At 45.0% G+C, this 19507-nt stretch overlaps 1 protein-coding gene across 1 annotated transcript in view; it reads left to right on the top strand.

Annotated features, from left to right (window-relative positions):
- Positions 1-19507, top strand: part of dock5 (dedicator of cytokinesis 5) — a 29013-nt gene that overhangs the window by 637 nt on the left and 8869 nt on the right. The window contains exons 2-31 of the mRNA XM_041936296.1: positions 5597-5680; positions 5891-5931; positions 6015-6070; positions 6343-6439; positions 6527-6675; positions 6796-6931; positions 7037-7194; positions 7956-8037; positions 8550-8679; positions 9283-9355; positions 11251-11393; positions 11556-11681; positions 11814-11938; positions 12994-13092; positions 13331-13403; positions 13494-13597; positions 13828-14008; positions 14194-14291; positions 14392-14481; positions 15474-15574; positions 15704-15838; positions 15923-16034; positions 16379-16449; positions 16673-16779; positions 16936-17072; positions 18293-18388; positions 18511-18609; positions 18930-19100; positions 19219-19319; positions 19404-19462. Coding sequence (XP_041792230.1) covers positions 5597-5680; positions 5891-5931; positions 6015-6070; positions 6343-6439; positions 6527-6675; positions 6796-6931; positions 7037-7194; positions 7956-8037; positions 8550-8679; positions 9283-9355; positions 11251-11393; positions 11556-11681; positions 11814-11938; positions 12994-13092; positions 13331-13403; positions 13494-13597; positions 13828-14008; positions 14194-14291; positions 14392-14481; positions 15474-15574; positions 15704-15838; positions 15923-16034; positions 16379-16449; positions 16673-16779; positions 16936-17072; positions 18293-18388; positions 18511-18609; positions 18930-19100; positions 19219-19319; positions 19404-19462 — 3234 coding nt within the window. The remainder of the gene's footprint in view (positions 1-5596; positions 5681-5890; positions 5932-6014; positions 6071-6342; positions 6440-6526; positions 6676-6795; positions 6932-7036; positions 7195-7955; positions 8038-8549; positions 8680-9282; positions 9356-11250; positions 11394-11555; positions 11682-11813; positions 11939-12993; positions 13093-13330; positions 13404-13493; positions 13598-13827; positions 14009-14193; positions 14292-14391; positions 14482-15473; positions 15575-15703; positions 15839-15922; positions 16035-16378; positions 16450-16672; positions 16780-16935; positions 17073-18292; positions 18389-18510; positions 18610-18929; positions 19101-19218; positions 19320-19403; positions 19463-19507) is intronic.

Here is a 19507-nt window from a genome sequence, read left to right as displayed (position 1 = left end):
TGTGCCACTTACATAAGGCTGAGCTGCCTTTCTGAGGCCAGCAAACACTTTCTGTGCTCCTGTAACTTTCTGGTTTCATGTGCAGCGCAGAAAGGAGTGGCCCTCACATGTGCTCTGTATGTGTGTGTTTGTGCGCTTGCAAAATATGCAAGTTCCTGCTATCAGGTAGTCGTCCACACCCTGAAGGCAAAGGAGCACAGCCAGGAGGCTCGGTGAGAAGTTCCTCAGGTTGGCTGGTCACTGGTTACTTTACTGACTCACCACTGAATCTGTGCTGAAAGCTACAGACACTTTTACAGACAGTGTTTCCTGGTGTGCAGCAGATGTTTTACACATAGTCTGCCTGCAGTGAGTGAATCAGAGTCCAGGACTGAAAACACCTCGTCTGTGTCGGATCCTCTCGCCGACTTTATCTCTGTTGCTGTTGTGACTAGAAACATTTTTAACTTTTTTTTTATATAAATTCAGGTGGGAATGGAGGCCCCTGCAGCACAAACACTCCCTGTCTTAGCTCTATATGACCTTGTTTTAGCAGCTGATGTTGAGGAATTTTTGGTGTTAATCCTTTCAGATCAGAACTGTTGTGATCACTGTGTGATTGTGCGCCATTCTCCCGCCATTCGCCTCAGAAACAGGCCAGGAGTCACTTACACTGTACTTAATCCTTAAAATGCCGTCGGACCCCGTACAAGGTCTTACATTTTTAATCCGATTAGCCAACCAGGCTGTGCCCAAATCCAGGCGACTACATTCTGGGATGAAAGAAGAGATCCTGAGGTTTCTGATAATATCAGTTATAACAGGGAAATGTGGATAATGTGAGGCTTAAGATAACACAATCTTTAATGGTGAATTTGTGACACCGTCATAATAGAATAGCTTCCTGAAGAGGAGCCCTGCACCAGAGGCTCAAGAGACGCATTGAGATCAGCAGGTGGACAACCTGTGTGCTCGCTGCTTACTTTCATTTACTGCAGCTCTGTGGCCTCTTCACATTCTTTGCATCTATAGTAAGGTTCAGGACAGGTGTCCTTAACGAGTGATTAATGAATTCTTCCAAGCCCAGATAGACTGTTTTTATTAACGCCTGACGTGGTCAACATTAAAGGTTTGAGGCCAGCTGATGCCCTCGATGAATAACAGCAATCCAGGCAGCTGCTTGTTACACATCACAGTCTGTTTACAGGTCTTGGGGAAAAAAAGCTGTTCTAAGTCCTGTGTGGCTCCAGAACGAGCTGCATGAAATCTGATAAATTGCCTCGAGTGATGTCACTTGAGTCGGCGGGAGCTGGGCTGGAGACGACGCATCAGGGGATGTGGAGTTTGAAAGACGTGAACTAACCAGACCTCTGCTGTGTTGCCCTTGAAGCTTGAGCTCTGCGCGAGGCTAGCGGCTTGATGCTACATTAGCTGCTACTAGAATAACACACCAGAATGGTGGTGGCTGAGTTGCATTATGGGTAATGTAGGAACCAGGTTTCAACAAGGAAGAAGAATGTGTGGAATACAGACGACTCTGTGAGTTGAACAGTGGTGCTAACACCTCCAGAAACAAATAGTTTCACTTTAAAATGTACCAGGATGCAAAGTGGACTCTCATTGTACCGTTTGTGAACTGGACGCATCAGACGCATCACACTTGAGTTGCATTTCGGGGCCACGATTGGTCATCTCACACAGGTTGTGATGTCACAAATCAGGCTCGTGCGTGACCTGAGATTGAAGGTGAGCACAGAGGAGCTCCTCATCTTCATCATATGACTGTGAAACAGCTTTCTGGCGTCAAACTCTGCACAGTGAAGCTCAAACAACAGCAAGCAAAAGGCATTTTTGAGTGGAGGGTACCTTTAATGTATAATTGTTGTGATTACGAAATTATGATCCATCACAGCAAACCCCTGGAGTTTACATGTGCTGTGTTCTTATGTATTAGAATATTAATGTATTCATAATGATTCGAATGCCTCACAGTTACTTACAGGCAACTCTATTGCCTCCTGTAATCATTTTCTTCAGGGAGCTGCTGTTCAAGCCGCTGAAGTCATAAAGACTGACTAATGCTTGCACTCTCTGCACTCGCATGAAAAAGCTTTCAAGCAGCCTCAACTTCTGCTTAGTAATATTATGCAATAAATTATAAGCTTCAGCTTTACGTTGTTGGCCCTGCAGGTGTCACATGCTCTCTGTGGCCATCTTATTTTGCAAAACAAATCGAAAGGTGTCGAGATTCGCAGCCTCCATAGATGACAATCAATACATCCCTGTTTGTTCATCTTGCAGTGTCGGACCTGATGGCTGCCGGGGAGATAAGTGTTGCCCTTGTTCTCAGTTTTGATTGACTGATCAGGTGGTTGGTCAGTGCTTTAAAACTCACACATCGTTTCAGGGTAATTCTTTGGGAACCCGGAGAAAGACATCGGTGCTTTTTGCTGCTTCAGATAAGACAGTTGTAATTTTCTCTCTGTTAATCATTGCTGCAGCGTCTTTAGCCAGAATTCAAAGATGAGCCCACACAGGTCCAATTTTATCCCCTTTTGCACAGTTAGCTTTGAACTTGAGAGTTAACTTTCTGATTTATGGATAACCTATAAGGACTTATTAGCTGGAGCACAGTTTTAAGAGCCGCAGATCGTTTCTGGCTGTCTAGACAGTAGACAGGAGGCAAAAGGCTTTTCTACCGACTTCTCTGCCTGGGGAGATTTGGCTCAAAAACAACCTTTTAATAGACTTGCTTTTACCTAATGGATTTTAGTAGAGATACTGTACCTCTCCCTGCTTTGGCACTCCTTGAAATTAGTTTGCTTGAATACTAGTTTTATAAGAGAGGTGTGATACATCGCTGAATGGAAGCTAACTGAAGACCCGACAAATGGTCGCTGATGTAAAACGTCTGTCTTTCATTGATTTTTAAAGTAGAACACTACCCTTTTTTTATTGTGCTGATTTTTTAGGATGTAAAATGTTTTGTTAACAAGTGAAAATGATGGTTATTACTGTGTTAAATCAGTGTGTTTGTGCTGCTCACAGCTTCTGTGAGCCCCCTTCACTGCCTTTATTATTTCATTTCTTTCATGAGTTAGATTGAAGAGGTTTCCAGCTGAGACTCAGAATGAATTCAGTGGACCTATTTTCCGTAGGCCTGGTTGCTGGGCTCTGCTATCTCACATTATTTTGTGCGTTTCATTTGTTTTATTTGTTTGTGAATTTTTATCATGGCCATAACTTTGAATAGTTGTTAATGTGTAGCTCTCAGTCGGTGATGAGAACGATAGATTCTCATTGAGTTTGATGAGCTGCCGGCAGCTGCTCAAACTGCTCAGCCATGGTGTTGTTTAATTGTTTTCTAATCTACCTCTATGATAAATCATTTAGTGTGAATCAGGATGACTTTGATTTGGAATTAGTATGCACATTAACCAGAACCTACACAGGCAGAGGCTCTATTTACAGCAGCAGCGACGGGCTCAGAAGTTTAAGAAGCTGCGTCTCAGAGTCGTTCAGACGAGCCGCGCTGCCGAGCCACAGACTTGTTGCCTTGAGTTGAGACAGTGTGGCATCACAACACGCTCGACCGGCCTGCCGTTGGCGTACAGCCACGCTGTTGCCAGGCGCGGACACTGTGTCAAGTTGTTGAATGGACCATTGTCGCTCTCGGCATGACCAGAGGCAGATGTCATTTCTTCAGTGCATGTTTCATTCAATATTGTTCTGGCTGCACAAATAATTTCCTGGTGAAAACAAAAACTCTTTTTCAAGAGAGCTCACGGTATGTCTTCTTTTCAAATAACACATCGCAGTGTGTGACTGTGCTCGCGCCAAAGGCCTGAACTTTCTGTTCATAGCTTTGTTCAGCTCAAATTCCCATTTAGATTTAAAGATCTGGTGTGCAGGATTTAGTGGCATCTAGTGGTGAGGTTGCAGATTGCAACCAACTGACTCGCCCTCTCTTTCCAGGCGTGTAGGAGAAGCTACAGCAGCCTTAACTTCACTGTGAAAACAGGAGAGGCCTCATCCTGAGCCAGTGGTCGGTTCTGTTCTGGGATTGGTTATGTGGTTATGAAGCGCTCATTCTAAGCTGTGATTCTTATTTTCAGGTGATTATACACTAATGAAAACATAATCATGAACATTATATGCCATTTCTGCCTATAGGTCCCATAAATCCCTCACACTGGACCTTTCAGGGGACCAAAAAGTAAAAATGGGTCGTTGGTATTTCAGAGTTTCTGAACTCCTCCGGGTTTCAGTACTTGTTTCCTTTTTAAAGACCAGATGAGGGATCTCGCAGTGAAGCGTCATTTACCTGGCCAGGTGATATCCAAACAACATAGCCAGCATGGGTCTATACTAATACTTTAAGAGGCCATGGGCCGGTTACACACACACACACACACACACACACACACACACACACACACACACACACACACACACAGTTTGAGAGTGAAACCGATTTCCTGTGGAGGTGTTTTGTCCTGGCAAATGTGCTTTATAGAGAGCCTGAAAAATCTGTGAGTGAGGAGGAAGTCATGGAGAGGGAAGGGTAGTCGCATTCAGTCATGTCAGGTTTTGGTATTCAGACTGAGGTGTGATAAGCTGAGCCAGTCGAAGCGTGCTGTGAAATCTAGCCTCCAGCAACAAGCATTATCACCATGCAAGTCAGGGCAGAGTTCTGCTCATAGTTCCTCCGTCTCACTATGAGAACGAGTGGCGGCGCGCTGCTGCGGCTCCCTCAAGTCATGACAAAGACCTTTGGTACAGTAGTGTTTGTCAAGGTTTCTCTTTTGCAATGTGTGTGTGTGTGTGTGTGTGTGTGTGTGTGTGTGTGTGTGTGTGTGTGTGTGTGTGTGTGTGTGTGTGTGTGTGTGCACACGCAGGTGTGTTCCTGTGTGATCCCTCCCATACATGTCTCTGTTCAAGAGTTACAAAGGGAAGACAGAGTGGCCTCCAGGAGAGCTGTTAGGTTAATAAAGTGGGTGCAGGGGAGGGCAGGGCTCACAGGTGAGCCAGCTGGCAGACACACAACCTGCATGTGTAATTATTGACCAGAGGCCACGCTGGGATGATGGTATCAGAAACATAGAGGATGTGACGCCGTCGCCTCCTCAGCTCCGCTCCTCACTTTTGACACTGAGGCTACCTGCTGCTGCACAGTCCCGTTTACTGGAATGTTAAACGCAGCCTCGGGGTGTCCTTTTCAATTAAGAATCGCCAAAATACCTTAAAGGTTAGAGTCACACAGCTCTGCTGCACAAACACACAGCCTGCTGTTAGAGAGAGCAGCAAGATGAGGAATTAATCAAAGATCAAGATCCTTTATGCTCGCGAGTCCAAGTTTTGCAACGAGGAGGGTGAATTGGTTTCGTTTCCTCAGAGGAAGCTCTGCAAGCCTCTGATCCAGAACGTTTCTAAAAGCAGACTTGCTCCTCTGTGCAGTGAGTGATTGGAAAGGGATTTGGAGTTTTTCTTAATCCACCGGACCTTGAGGAGGAACAGAACTCGTCAGTCAAACTGTCGGCCGAAATCTTTCCTGAGCAGCTTTTATCTAATGTTGTGTGTGTTTCCCATAATGAGACAGTCCCGCTTTGTCCTTCAGCAATCTACAATTATGGTCCCAGTGGCGAGCAGGAGCTGTGTCTGCAGGTGGGGGACACCGTGCACATACTTGAGAAATTGGAAGGTGAGTTAGTCTGAACACACAACAGGCCCTGACACATCCCCCCCTTTTTCCTGCTCCAAAGCAAGCTGCCACAGGAACATCAATGAAGTGCTGCGCTAACCTGCACTGTGCATAATGTTGTAAATGAGTCCACCTCATTGTCCCCCTGATGGGGTGGACGGTCATTACTCACACTGTAACATGTTCCTCTGTTAATTCATCTTCCCTCAGGCTGGTATAGAGGCTACACGCTACGCAAGAAGTCACAGAAGGTAAGAGCATCATCAGCTCTTATTATTCTGTAACCAAAGCTGTGATGTATGCGTATATGCTGATTACCCCGTTGTCTCCTCAGGGCATTTTCCCAGCGTCCTACATCCACTTAAAGGAGGCGACAGTTGAGGGACTAGGGTGAGATCACATATCAGTAAACATATTGTGATGATAATCCACTTTGCTCTTGGTTTTTCCGCCCCGCCTCGTCATTTGCCAATAACACAGCCGTGCGCTTGTAATTATCATAAGTGAGGATTCAGTAATGCGTTTCTTGGCTGTGTAGCTAAACCGTCCAACTATTTGTCATGTATAGAAATTTTCTTGTGTCTGTCCAAATTATATGACATGACGTATGAGTGATGAGCCACTTTTCCAATATCTTATTTTCCTGTGTTTGTGGCTGCTAGCCAGCAGGAAATAGTCATTCCAGCAGATTTACCCCTGGTGCAGGAGCTCGGGGCGACTCTGAGGGAATGGGCGCAGATATGGCACGAGCTGTTCGTGGTATGTGCAGATTGCTTCTTCCTCATCGGTTTCTGTCATACCTGTGAAGGATGTATTGTGATGAGTGTCTACATGTTTATCTGACAGGCGAACAAAACCACCCTGTTCAGGAGCGTTCAGCAGATGGCCTACAGCCTCATCGAGTATCGATCTCAGATAGTGTCTGGAACGCTGCCGAAGGATGACCTTGTGGAGCTCAAAAAGAAAGTCACAGCAAAGATAGACTATGGAAACCGGTATGAATCCTGCTTCCTTATTACACTGCAATGAGTTTTCTTGTGACACCATTGTAAAGTTTTATTTGCCTGAGTCATGGCTCTAAGATCGTCCCTGTAAACTCAACCGATGCTGCTCAGGATTCTGGGGCTGGACCTGGTGGTGCGAGATGAAGCGGGAAACACGCTGGATCCTGACTGGACCAGTACGGTCAGCCTGTTCCGGGCACACGAGACCGCTTCCCGCAGTGTCGATGACAGGATACAAGAAGAGAAGGCATGATATGGATTTGTTCGTAATATCATTCACTTTTTCCGTAGTAGCTTTCCATTTCGAATAACGCCCATGCCCATGCGCCGCCCGGGGCTTTCTTTTCTGCAGACGAGGCTCCAGAACCTGGAAATGAGACGTCAGACCCTGTTCAGCACGGTGCACACCTACAGTCTGCTCATGAACCTGAAGAACTTTGTATGCAACATCGGAGAAGATGCTGAGCTGCTCATGTCTCTGTATGACCCCGACCAGTCTGAATTCATCAGGTCTGCTCCTCTCTTCGCTCTGGATTCTACCTTTAAGTATCAAGATGAGTTTCGTTTTGTCACTTGTGTTCATTAAAGTTTGTCAGATGATTCCAGTTGTGACCCGTGAGCCGTTTGACTTATTGTAGGTTTTGTTGCATCGGTCCGTTGGCCCAAAAAATGTCAAACTCTTTGAAGAGTCGCAGGGCACAGGATTAAATTTTTAAACCCAGCGAGCAGAGAATGATTACACTTTGAGACGGCCGACAGTGACCAATAGGGGATGTGTCGCACTGCATGAGGCAAAAAAACAGATTAACCAGATACTGACTGTCCCCCCTCCATCAGAGAAATGCACATGTGTAGCCAAGTCATGTGAAGTCCATAGTTCAGTGTCTTTTTTCCAGAAAAATGCATTTAGTTGTGACCAGCCTGTGCAGTAGTCTGCTGTGTAATCAGCACCTTGATGTGCAGCACCTGTCAGGTGGACGGATGATCTTGGCAAAGAAGTGCTCACTAACACGGATTTGTGAACAACATGTGGGAGGAATTAACCTGTTGTGTACTTTTTAATTAAACTCATAAAAAATGGGAGCGAAAACATAATAGTAGCATTTATTATTGTTGTTCAGTGTAGAATTTTCTTGATGGAAAATTTGGATTTTACTGATAAAATAATGTGGTTTTGAGTTTTTATATTAGTTACTGTTGTATTTTTCTATTCCTCCTGATGCCTGAGCTAATATGATCTCTAACCGTGATTCTTATTTAAATTCATGCAGTGAGAACTTCCTGGTGCGCTGGGACAGTATGGGGATGCCTAAAGAAATTGAAAAACTCAACAACCTGCCAGCACTATTCACGGTAACTGAATCCCAACCCAGCGACTGTGCTCCCTCAGCTTCGGATTGAAACAATCCAAACGACGCCTGAAATCTGTGACAAAGATGACAATTTGCTGCTGGAACGCTCTAATTTACTGGAAGTTTCTTGAATGGCTCACATTCACGGCACATCTCTGAAACCTTGAATACATTTGCTTCCATTATAATGCTGCTGTTTATGTTAAAGACGCAGTCGGCAGTTCCCTGCAAACCCTGGAATTAGTGTTCAGATTGTGATAAAAATGGCATTCATCAAGGCAAAGAGCTGAAATTTTGTAGTCACATTTGCTTCCTCATGCAGTGAACTAAATGCATGAAGATGCTAGAAAGGTGATATGTTTGAGGGTTTTGCTGCATGCGTTCATCCTGTGATATTTGCCATCTCTTCTGCAGCTCCAGCCGCATTAATGCACATAATAACAGGCTCATGACACATGCAGCCCACCTGCTTCTGTATGCTGTGCTGTACCTCATCTTTGTGTTTGTATCCAGGACCTGAGCAGCAGCGACTTGATGAGACCGCGACTCTTCCTGGTGTGTCAGATCATCAGAGTGGGCAGCATGGAGCTCAAAGAGGGCAAGAAACACACCGGAGGCCTGAGGAGACCATTTGGAGTAGCGGGTGAGCCTCTTTTCCTAATATTTGTTTTAGCAAAACAAAAGTCACTTCAACAAAAACAGCCCCCACGTGCTGCTATAGTTGCATGAACAGTTCTGTCGAGGTGTAAAAATGAAGGATCCATGTGCTGAATGAAAATGCCTCCGCTCCGCCTTGGCAAAGCAGTCGGTGGAAATTGGTTTAGCACCCGTCTGTTTGTTTTTGGCCGGATGATTAGTGGATTTGATGAGAAATGGTTTCCTCGGCTGTTCCAGCAAATGGACTGAAACCAGAGTCAGAAAGAACGTTTTACTCAGAACTCACATTCTTCTTAGCCAAGGGAGAAAAAAAAAAACGCGTTAAAGAAAGAGCCGAGCGGAATGAACAATCCAAGAACCTTCAATCTGTTTTACGATGCCGTCTGTCTGCAGTGCCAGGCGACAGGTGAGTGAGATCTAACACCTGGCCTGGCTTCTGTTTAAAAGTAGAAACTACAGTTTGCAAAGTTAGACTAAATGAACTTTTAAAGAAGAACTATTAAAGCGGCTGTTTCTGCGATAACTGAAAGGCTGGATTGCGTCTGCTAAATCCTGCTGCCTAACCGTGATGTTCCCTGTGTCGCTGCAGTGATGGACGTTACAGATGTCGCCCATGGCAAAGCAGACGACGAGGACAAGCAGCACTTCATCCCTTTCCAGCAGTGAGTGTCTTTGATGTCGTCACACTTCGTACACGGCTCGCAGGCTCGACCTTGTTTCGCAATGTCACAATTGAGCACAAATAATGGAGAAGAATTGGAATAGGACTTCACTTTTATTTGCTTTTTTTTGGCTGTTTTTCCAATGTTGTGTTTCAAGGACAAATAGAAAGAGTGCTCACTCCTCTCAAAGACAGGCTTCAAGGCCACGTTGTCATAGTACCTGCACGACGGGGGGATGAGGACGGTGATGCATTCACAGGGAACTGAGATGGAGGAGCCCCAAAAATATCTTGACTGATTCTCGACATCTAAACCAAATTTTTCTAAGGTTTAGCCTCTGTGTCTCCTCACTGTGTCACAGTCTTCTCGAGGAGGTGCAGACAAAAAAAAAACATGCTTTTGTTGGATTCATCATTAAATGTCTGGATGATTATTTTAGATATTGAAGTGGGGTTTCGTGACATTTTTCTAACCTTCAATAAGAAGCATGCTGTATCTGGAGGGCTAATGCAGACCGAAGCATACTTTGTGTTTGCTCATACGTGGTGTTCTCTAAGTGAAAGTGACTCAAAGTTTCCTGGACGTGCAGTTTTCTGCCCTTCAGTATTCTCTAAGTGTTTCTTACAAGAGACAAATTGTAGCACAGAACAAGCTTTCCAGCCTTGACAAATGAATTTATATTTCATTAACACTGAGTAACTTATTTGCCACTGGTAATTATGTACTGGATAATTACAAATTAATGACAAAAAAGTCACGCTAAATGAATTTTCCAATGAACAGTGGAAAGAGTGTGTATTTCTAAGCTTGAAATAACAACAGAAAACAGATTTTTCTCAGTTGCTGAAGCACCTTTTGCAGTTCCCAAAGCATTGAGTGCAATTAGCACATCAGTCTGTACTACGACACTTAATTTGTCCCGCGAAAGGCCGTCAAAGCATTTAACTCATGAGTCATAAGTAAATATCAGTGGATTCATCACTGCCCCCACAATGACACGTCCTATTATCACTGCTTAACCAAGACGACTGTCTCAGGAGCTGTGTCAATTAAGTCCACTGACATTTCATTTCTCATTTTAACTTTCAAATGTTCAACCTCCTCTACAGCCAACTGAGTGTTAGTCATCAAAGCAAATCAAATGCCAGTTTCAACACAGTGTCTGCAGGGTTAGCTTCTGTTCTCATAAAACCTCTTCACAGTAATGCAAAATCCAAAAGAATGGAAGCTAATATAACATTGTACAGTAATCAATACAGCAGGTTAATGCAAACCAGGAGCTGCTGTCGAACAGCCACAGCATTTCATCTGCATCACAGCTGATACGTACGATACGCAAAGATGTTGCACCTGTAAACAAACTAAGTATTAAATGAGATAAGTTGAAAACAAATTGCGGACGAGGAGCCTGCTATCAGTTCTTTATTTGGTCATTTCTGTGGAGACCAAACCAGCCTTAGCTGTAGTTTGTGTGATTGCTGATTAGCAAATGTTAGCATGCTAACATGCTAAACTAATATGGTGAACATGGTCAACATAATACCTTTGCAGCGTCGGCATGATAGCATACGGACATTAGCCTTTAGCTGAAAGCACAGCCTCACAGAGCCGTTAGCATGGCTGTAAATTGCTTCCATGAATGAAACTTTTTCGTTTGCGAGGTCATGAAAGTTGGCTGAAATATTTTGTCTGAGAGGATTTACACAATGAGCTTGTCAGTGTCTGAGAGTTCCTCAGTTCATTAGGGAAAATTGGTCACTAAGACTAATTGATGCACCGCTCGATCAATTCAAGACGCTCCTGCAGTTCATTAGGATTCAGTTAAACACCACAATGTCTCCATCCGTTTGTTTGTCGCCTGTCAGAGATGATGATTTTTCGTACTCTCGTCCCAGGATAGCTATGGAAACCTACATCCGTCAGAGGCAGCTCATCATGTCTCCGCTCATCCCGTCTCGAGTCATCGGAGAGAACGAGCCGCTCACTGCTGTCTTCAACAAAGTCATCGCCACGCGGGAGGTCAATCACAAAGGCCAGGGTAAGATGAAGTGCTCGCCGACAGCACGCTCCCCTGTGATCTCTGAGGGTTGCTGGAAATTGACCTTTTTGTTTTGAGGGAAATAAATGATGTGAGAGGGGTCTACAGGGTGTGTCCTTTCACGGTCTGCCTCATTGAATTTCTTTACATGTTCGCTGGCAGGGCTGTTTGTGACCCTGAAGCTCCTCCCGGGGGATCTGGCTCAAGTCAGGAAGGACTACCCCCACTTTGTGGACCGCAGCACGGCCATCGTCAGGAAAATGGGCTTTCCAGAAATCATCCTCCCAGGTGGATTTCGGTCTTTGTTGCCGGCCGTTGCTCTACATGCGCCTCGGTCATGCTCATTTTAATTAGAAAACCGCGAGAGGGGTTCATAAATTCTCGGCACATCCACCTGATCATCTGTTGTCCGTTCTCCAGGAAACGTGAGGAATGATATTTACGTAACCTTGCTGCAGGGAGAGTTTGACCGTGGTAAAAAGAAGACCCCGAAGAATGTAGAGGTCATACTGAGTGTGCACGATGATGAAGGCAATCCCATGGAGGTAAAATAAACAAGCGAGGATGCAACAGCTGCTCTCGTTTTGTAATTCTGCTCTAAATGTTAAACTTCTGTACTGTTGCCATGTTAGCAGCGTGGCTCTATGGAGAGAGAGGTCAGGTGGTCGATCCGCCACTTTGGTCCCATGAAATTTTGTACCAACGTTTGTGGTCCCCAGATGATGAATCCACCTGACTTTGGTGAAATGTCTCAACAACTACATGTTGGATGACATAAAATTTGGTCCACACATCATCAGTTCAAAATTTCCTCTTGTCTTGTCTGAGTTTGGTTTCTGACCAAATATCAAAACTAATGTCATTTCCATGAGCCTTGTGTACATTGTAGCACTGCGTTTAGTGCTAACATACAATGTGCTAATTAAGTGCTAATTAGCACTTAACACAACATACAACTATGTACGTTGTATGTTAGCACTGTTTTCAGTGCTAAAGTACAATGTGCTAGTTAGTGCTAATCTAGGGCTAATTATCACTTTAGACAATGTGCAACTGTGTACGTTGTATGTTAGCACTGTTTTTAGTGCTAAAGTACAAAGTAAAGTGCTAAAGTTAGTGCTAATGTAGCATTTCTAAGTACTGAACACAATGTACAGCTGTGTAATTTATACATTAGCACTGTGTTTAGTGCTAACGTACAATGAGCCAGTTAACGCTAATTTAGTGCGTACTAGCACTAAATGTATGTTGTACATTTGGACTGTTTAGAGCTAATTAGCACTAATTAGCATGTTGTGTTTAGTGCTAATTAGCACTAAACACAACATACAACTGTGTATATTGTACGTTAGCACTGTGGTAATTAGCACAAAACATAACTACACTAAGAAGGGAAATGGTAAACATATCTGGTTAGCATCAGAATGTTATTACTGTTGTTGTAAGCTTGCTAGCATGCCAACGTTAGCATTTACTTTACTTTATTATTGTTGTTCATATTCTAATGCTTCTGTGGGTGACTATGTTGGCGTCTTCTTGTTTTGATGCTGTGGCATCGCTCCTGTCATGTTAACTGATGTCCTTCCTTTCATTTCTGCAGAAAGCCATATTTCCTGGAGCTGGTTATGATGGCATCACAGAGTACAAGTCTGTCATTTACTACCAGGTGAAGCAGCCTTGCTGGAATGAAACAGTCAAGGTAAGCTCACGTCAAGGTGCAGCTATGTGCTTCCAACACGATATCTCATGTTCTGTAATTAGTTTTTTACAAAATGGATTTTCTGTAACTCAGCACAAGGAAATAATCTTCCAGGGAAGACGTTGGCACAGAATGTGCTACTCATACAAATCTCCCAGCAGATAGCGCTTCCTCCATACGTATAATCCTGTATTCACACTCCCCTTAATTCCCCTGACTTTTCTCCCCTCCCTGCAAGGTGACAATTCCCATTGAAGACGTCTGCCGCTGTCACCTGAGGGTGATGTTTCGGCACAGATCCTCCCAAGACTGTGAGTGATTGTGCCTTATTTGTATGACGAACGCCCACGTGCAATCCTGCACCGTGTTAAACACAGTGTGTGCTGCTGTGCTTCTTTCAGCTAGGGACAAATCAGAGAAGCCCTTTGGTATGGCCTTCGTCCGGCTCATGAGAGGAGATGGAACCACGCTAAAAGATGGCAGACACGAACTCATCGTCTATAAGGTAGTGTTGCAAGAGTGTGGTTTTTATTTTATATAAAACTCAATTCACTGCACTTCTTTAAAATAAGCAGGAGATTGTTTTTATCTTATTACACAAAAATTGGCGTCTTGAATAGCTGACAGTGGGTAGATGGATTGTGCTCGAGTCTCTCCTCAATCGATAAATATGAAATTAGATCTCCATCGATCAATACGCATCATGATTTATTCCCTATTTTATGAGTTTTTTAGGTTGATGTGAAAAAGGCAGAGGATGCAAAGGTTTATCTCACCTTGCCTGCGGCCTGGACTGAAGTGGAGGAGAAGGAGAGGCAGACGGGGAAGCAGTTCCACCATTCGGGAGTGATTCCAGTGACTAAAGACAGCTTCCAGATCGCGACGCTCACCTGCTCCACCAAACTCACCCAGAACGGTAGCAGCATTTCTGTTGAAAGATGTCCAAAGCCTTGTTAAGAAATGAAACGGGGTGGCCGTCCCACCATCAGACTGCCTTGAAGTTAACTGATTATGCTGAATTTTCAGTTATCTGAAGTGATGTTGTGACAGGGGAGGTGGTGCTCCCGTCCCTTGTGTCCTGACATGCTTCATGTTTTCCAGTGGATTTGCTCGGCCTGTTGAACTGGAGGTCTAACCCTGAAGATCTGGACCAGATTCTGCAGAGGCTGATGGAGGTCGAGGGAGGGGAGATCGTCAAAGTGAGTTTTACGTGATAATGTGGAAGATGCTGCTGTGTTTTCTGGTTGGCATGGCGACCTTGTCTCTGCCGCTTTGGTAACGGGTTTCTGTTCTGTGCAGTTTCTCCAGGACACTCTCGATGCCCTGTTCAACATCATGATGGAGACCTCAGAGAAGGACACCTACGACACCCTGGTGTTCAACGCCTTGGTCAGTATGTTTTCAGGCCGTAGTGTCAAAGATTACATCACACTCACCTTTCTGCCGTCGTGTTTGGCGGTCCAAGTATTTCTTTACCTTTCTGAAAAGCGACAGTCACACCTGCCTCACGCGGCGATTGGCCAGGCGTGCGGAGGTGATGGTGTTGAACTTCACACTCTTAGCTGTTTCTGTCGTCTCTCACGTGTCCAGCCGAGTGCAGCACTCTGAGAGCCCTCCAGGAGAGGCTGTCTGTGCTGCTACACCCTCATTTCACCAGCGTGGCCCTCTCAGTGACGGCTGGCTTTTAACTCCACCTTTGAGTGTGCTTGTTTGAGACACTTTCGCCTTCGCACGGGGTCAGAAAACATGTCGTACGAACCGGTTCTTGTCTGGCGCAACCTGCCGGTTAATGTGAAGCAGCATCAGTGGTGATGAGTGCAGTAAACAGTGAGGCTGCGATCAATTACACATGAGTCTAAACACGTTTCCTGTGAATCCCTGGTGCATGTGAAGGTAATTTTGAGTCCAAAAAACAAATAAACTAGCACAAACTAATTACATGCAGAGGTAATTAATAATCACATTGAACAGCATCAAAACCAGCGTTTGAGTTGATGAAAATATTAAAGAACCACTGAGCCTTTCAATCATGATACTCTCACCTGTTACCAGTCCACCTGTTTAGCTGTGGAATGATCCAAACAGGTGTTTTTGGAGTGTTCCACATCTTTCCCAGTCTTTAGTTGCTCCTGTCCCAACATGTTTGAAACCTGTTACTGCATCAGATTCAGAATAAGCAGATATTTGCAAAAATCAATGAAGCTGATGAGCTCAGACATTAAATATATTGACTTTGTGCTGTTTTCAGGTGAGTTTCTGTCAGAAAGGATCCTGTTCTATTTATGTTTGTCACAGCCTTCCAGCTTTTCTGGATTCAGGGTTTTATGTTCTTCCAACTTGAACCAGGCTCTGATTTTGTTCCTCCTCTTGTTTCTAACCAGGTTTTTATAATCACACTTATTGGCGACATCAAATTCCAGCACTTCAACCCCGTCCTGGAAACCTACATCAACAAGCACTTCAGTGCCACTTTGGCTTACATGTGAGTCTCCGTTCTGTTTCCCTGCTTTGATCACTTACGTCCCTTCAACCTGTTTATTTTTAGTGCTTCTTCTCCACCCACACCCGAATTACCAGCAGACACTGATGCCTGACTCATTCACTTTCTCAGGAAGTTAACCAGGGTCCTTAACTACTACGTGGGCCACGCCGAGGAGCCGGTCCTGACCGAGAGGCTCTACGCGGCGCTCAAAGCTCTCAAGTACCTGTTCAGGTTTATTGTGCAGTCGCGGGTCCTCTATCTCAGGTACCGGAGACGCTGCCTCATCAACTTTTCACTCTTATTCTGAGGAGGACTGCTTGTGATGCAATGCCTGGCCTTGATTCTCAGATTCTATGGGAACAGCGAGGATGGAGACGCTTTCTTCAACTCCATTCGCACCCTTTTCCTGTCGTTCAACACTCTGATGGACAGACCGCTGGATGAGGGGGTGAAGATAAAGGTAAGCTGCTTCCAGCAGCTCTTTTTCTTTTATTTTTTGTGTTTTTGGACTGAAAATCATGTGGAAACATTCTGAGATTTCATCAATTAATCATTTTCTGGCTCTGCAATAAAATGCAGCTCGTCAGACTCGTAGCGTTTCTGTAAAACAGTTGTTGCCGTTGTGCTGCTGTGAAAATGTCTCACGCTGTTGTGGACAAGTTATTGAAAAGTTTTACAAATTAACTGCACAATAAATGTGGTCTCCCCGCCGGCAGCCTCAGCAAGGTGAGGAGCAGCTTGTTTTTAGGATGAAAGACATCCTGATGCTTCTGGCTGATGAAACCTCATTCTTTGCTTTTTCAGGGAGCAATATTGAAATACCTCCCCAGCATCATTAACGACATCCAGACTGTGTTTGATCCCGTGGAGCTCAGGTAACTCTCTGGAGGGTTTGCACAGCAGGAAATGATAATTGCCTGTCTCAGTGCAAATTATCATATTTACCTCTAAGTAAAGGAGGCGTTATTCTCCATTCTTGCTGCTGTGATATCAACCTGTCATGTTCTCATTAGCCCTCCGTGACAATAATTAGTGGATGTGAAATATGAAAAGCATTAGAATAATCACAGCTGCTCTTTTCTTTCATTCTCTTCTCAGTGTGCTGCTAGCCAAGTTCATCGAGAGCATTCCTGACTCTCAGCTCGTGCGTCAGAAGCTGGGCTGCATGTGTAAAATGGTGGAGAGTGACCTTTTCAGGCAGCCAGGTAGGAGTCCTCCAGGCTCAGAAATCACATAATGACTTTTCACACAAAAAAACTCCCTGCATTACACCGACACAGGCGTTTGTCGGGTCAGCTCCATTAGAGGGAAATGTGCCGCTGATCCAGTGAGGACCGTCTTTCTCTGCTCTGTTGCCGCAGATTGTCGAGATGTGCTGCTGCCGCTCGTCACTGACCAGCTGAGCGGGCAGCTGGACGACCACTCGAGTAAACCCGATCACGAGGCCTGCGTCCAGCTGCTCAGCACGGTGCTGGACAACCTGGACCGCAAGGACGTGGTGAGGGGCCAGAGTTCACCTTTGGACGCACAGAGAGTAGAAGTTTTAAGGGAAAAAGCATCCAGTCAGAATGAGATTGTGGATCTAAGCGGCTGCAATGAGTTTTCTTTCACTCCCTCACATGTACTAAAGAGCTCAGATGTAAAACTGCTGCTGTTCTGCATTAAAAGGAGCCGGTTGAGGTGAAACTGGGCTTCTTTAGATTGGTTTTCTGGGCATGTCCACTGGAAGGAAGCCTAGAGGCAGAGCCAGAGTATCCTGGAGGGATTTCATGTCCCATCTGGCCTGGTAGCATCGAGGTGTCCCCCCTGTAGGAGGAACGTCTGGGCTACGGGTTTAGCCTGCTGTCATCGTGACCTCCACCCAGACACTCAGGGTTTTTTTTTTGAGAGAGATCTGTCTGTGAGATTTCTGCCACTACCCAGATACAGTGGAGGTGACTGTGAAGCTCACAGCAATGAAACACGGCAACAGCATTTATTTCCACTCTGGATAATCCATGAACGTCACTGAGATCAGTTTTCAACAGTCAACATCAGAAAATGGTGACAAATGTCCAAAACACAAAGATAATTAGTTAATTATAACAGTAGCACAAAGGGCTGATGTGTGTTTGCTTGCAGAATTACTAAACTGGTTAATCAGCGATCAGACTTGTTAGCAATTAAAAGAGATTTAGGAAGTCTCTTCTAATTTAAAATACAGACCAGCAAAACGGTCTCTGACAGTCTGACAAACACATCATCAGTCTGGATTCTACCCTCCAACAGGTGGGGCTCAGTCCACAACGCAGAGCGGGCGCCCTAGAACCAAAGCATAGAAAAAATACTGTATTAATAAATGAAATGAAGTTGCAGATTAATTTTCGACTAATCAATAAATTGACCAGGCGTTTCACCTTCAGTCTGTGTGCTCTGTCTCTCGACAGAGTGGCTCATCCGCAGTAACTGGAACGACGTTTCTACAAAGACTCGCTGCTGTTGAATTTTTTAAATCTATTTTCTGTCAGCACCACAAAAGAAGTTGTTTCACATCTGTTGTGTCGTAGTGGAGGCAGAACTCTCTGAGACAGGCCTCTGAAAACCTGAGCCAGTAGAACCAGAACAGTCCTCCACACAGAGACAAGCTGGCTTTTCCTCTTTCTCTTCTGATGCGGGCGCAGCAGCTCTGCAGCAGCTCTGCAGCCGCCGATCGTACCTGAGGCTGTTCTCTCTGTGCAGGGTCCGACCAGAGGCCACGTCCAGCTGATAATGGAGCGGCTTCTTCGCAGGGTCAATCGCACCGTCATCAGCATGGACAGATCGTCCCCTCTCATTGTAAGACACTCTCAGCCTCAGCCTTCGCTTCGATATGAATCAGAAATACCTGAAAATACGAGTGAACGTGCTGTGAATGCAGTTTCTTTGCACGGTCAAATCATGTGACTCCTCTGCCACAGGGCCACTATCTCGCCTGCATGACGGCCATCCTGAAGCAAATGGATGACATGCATTACGCCCACTACATCAGCACCTTCAAGACGAGACAGGACATCATCGTAAGTGTCCCGGTTCCTCCCCTGCTGGCTACAACTTGTCCTGGAGCGTCTCATCAATAACAGGCATTAAACCACCCAGGCCACTTACTGCTCCTTAAGAGAATATTGATTATAGACATTGGACTGACATGATGAGGATGTCAGTGGGCCTCCATTAAGCTGTGGGGGCTTTATGTGTGTGAGACATGTAGCAGCGCTGCTCTGGATCTGCTCAGCGTGGTTTAAGTGTGGGCGTGTTGGGTATTAATATTGTTGTATTTCTTTAAAGCGACAGCGTGGAAACGCTTACAGTGAAGATTTTATTCTCCCGCTGCACTCAGGACTTCCTCATGGAGACGTTCATCATGTTTAAGGACCTCATGGGAAACGTCTTCCCCGCCGACTGGATGATCATGAACCTGGTGCAGATGCAGGTCTTCCTGAGGGCCATCAACCAGTACTCGGACGTCCTCAACATGTACTTCCTGGACCAGGCGCACTTTCAACTGCAGGTGCGTTTCCTCCACGCCTTCGTAGAGGTCACATTTCTTATTAAACACAAAATCAAAAGCCGGTGTTATGAGAAGGTAATTATGGCATTAATATTTGAAAACCCTGCTCCCCTTGCAGCTGTGGAATAACTACTTTCATTTGACTGTGGCGTTCCTCACCCACACGACGCTGCAGCTGGAGTCCTTCTCTCAAGAGAAACGAAATAAGATTCTGAACAAGTGAGATCATTTACAATTCATCAGAAAGATGATTTAAATGGAGAGAACTTAATTTAACCGTTCTTTGATTTAAATTTGCCACAGATATGGAGACATGAGGAAGACTATTGGATTTAAGATCAGAGACATGTGGTACAATCTGGGTGAGTGTTTTGTCCCGTCTGATGAAGCTGCTATTATCGTAGAGT

Source organism: Chelmon rostratus, chromosome 5 (assembly GCF_017976325.1).
Source record: "Chelmon rostratus isolate fCheRos1 chromosome 5, fCheRos1.pri, whole genome shotgun sequence".
Lineage (NCBI taxonomy): Eukaryota > Metazoa > Chordata > Actinopteri > Chaetodontiformes > Chaetodontidae > Chelmon > Chelmon rostratus.
The sequence above is the reverse complement of the archived record's forward strand: the minus strand, read 5'-3'. Positions and strand labels throughout refer to the sequence as shown.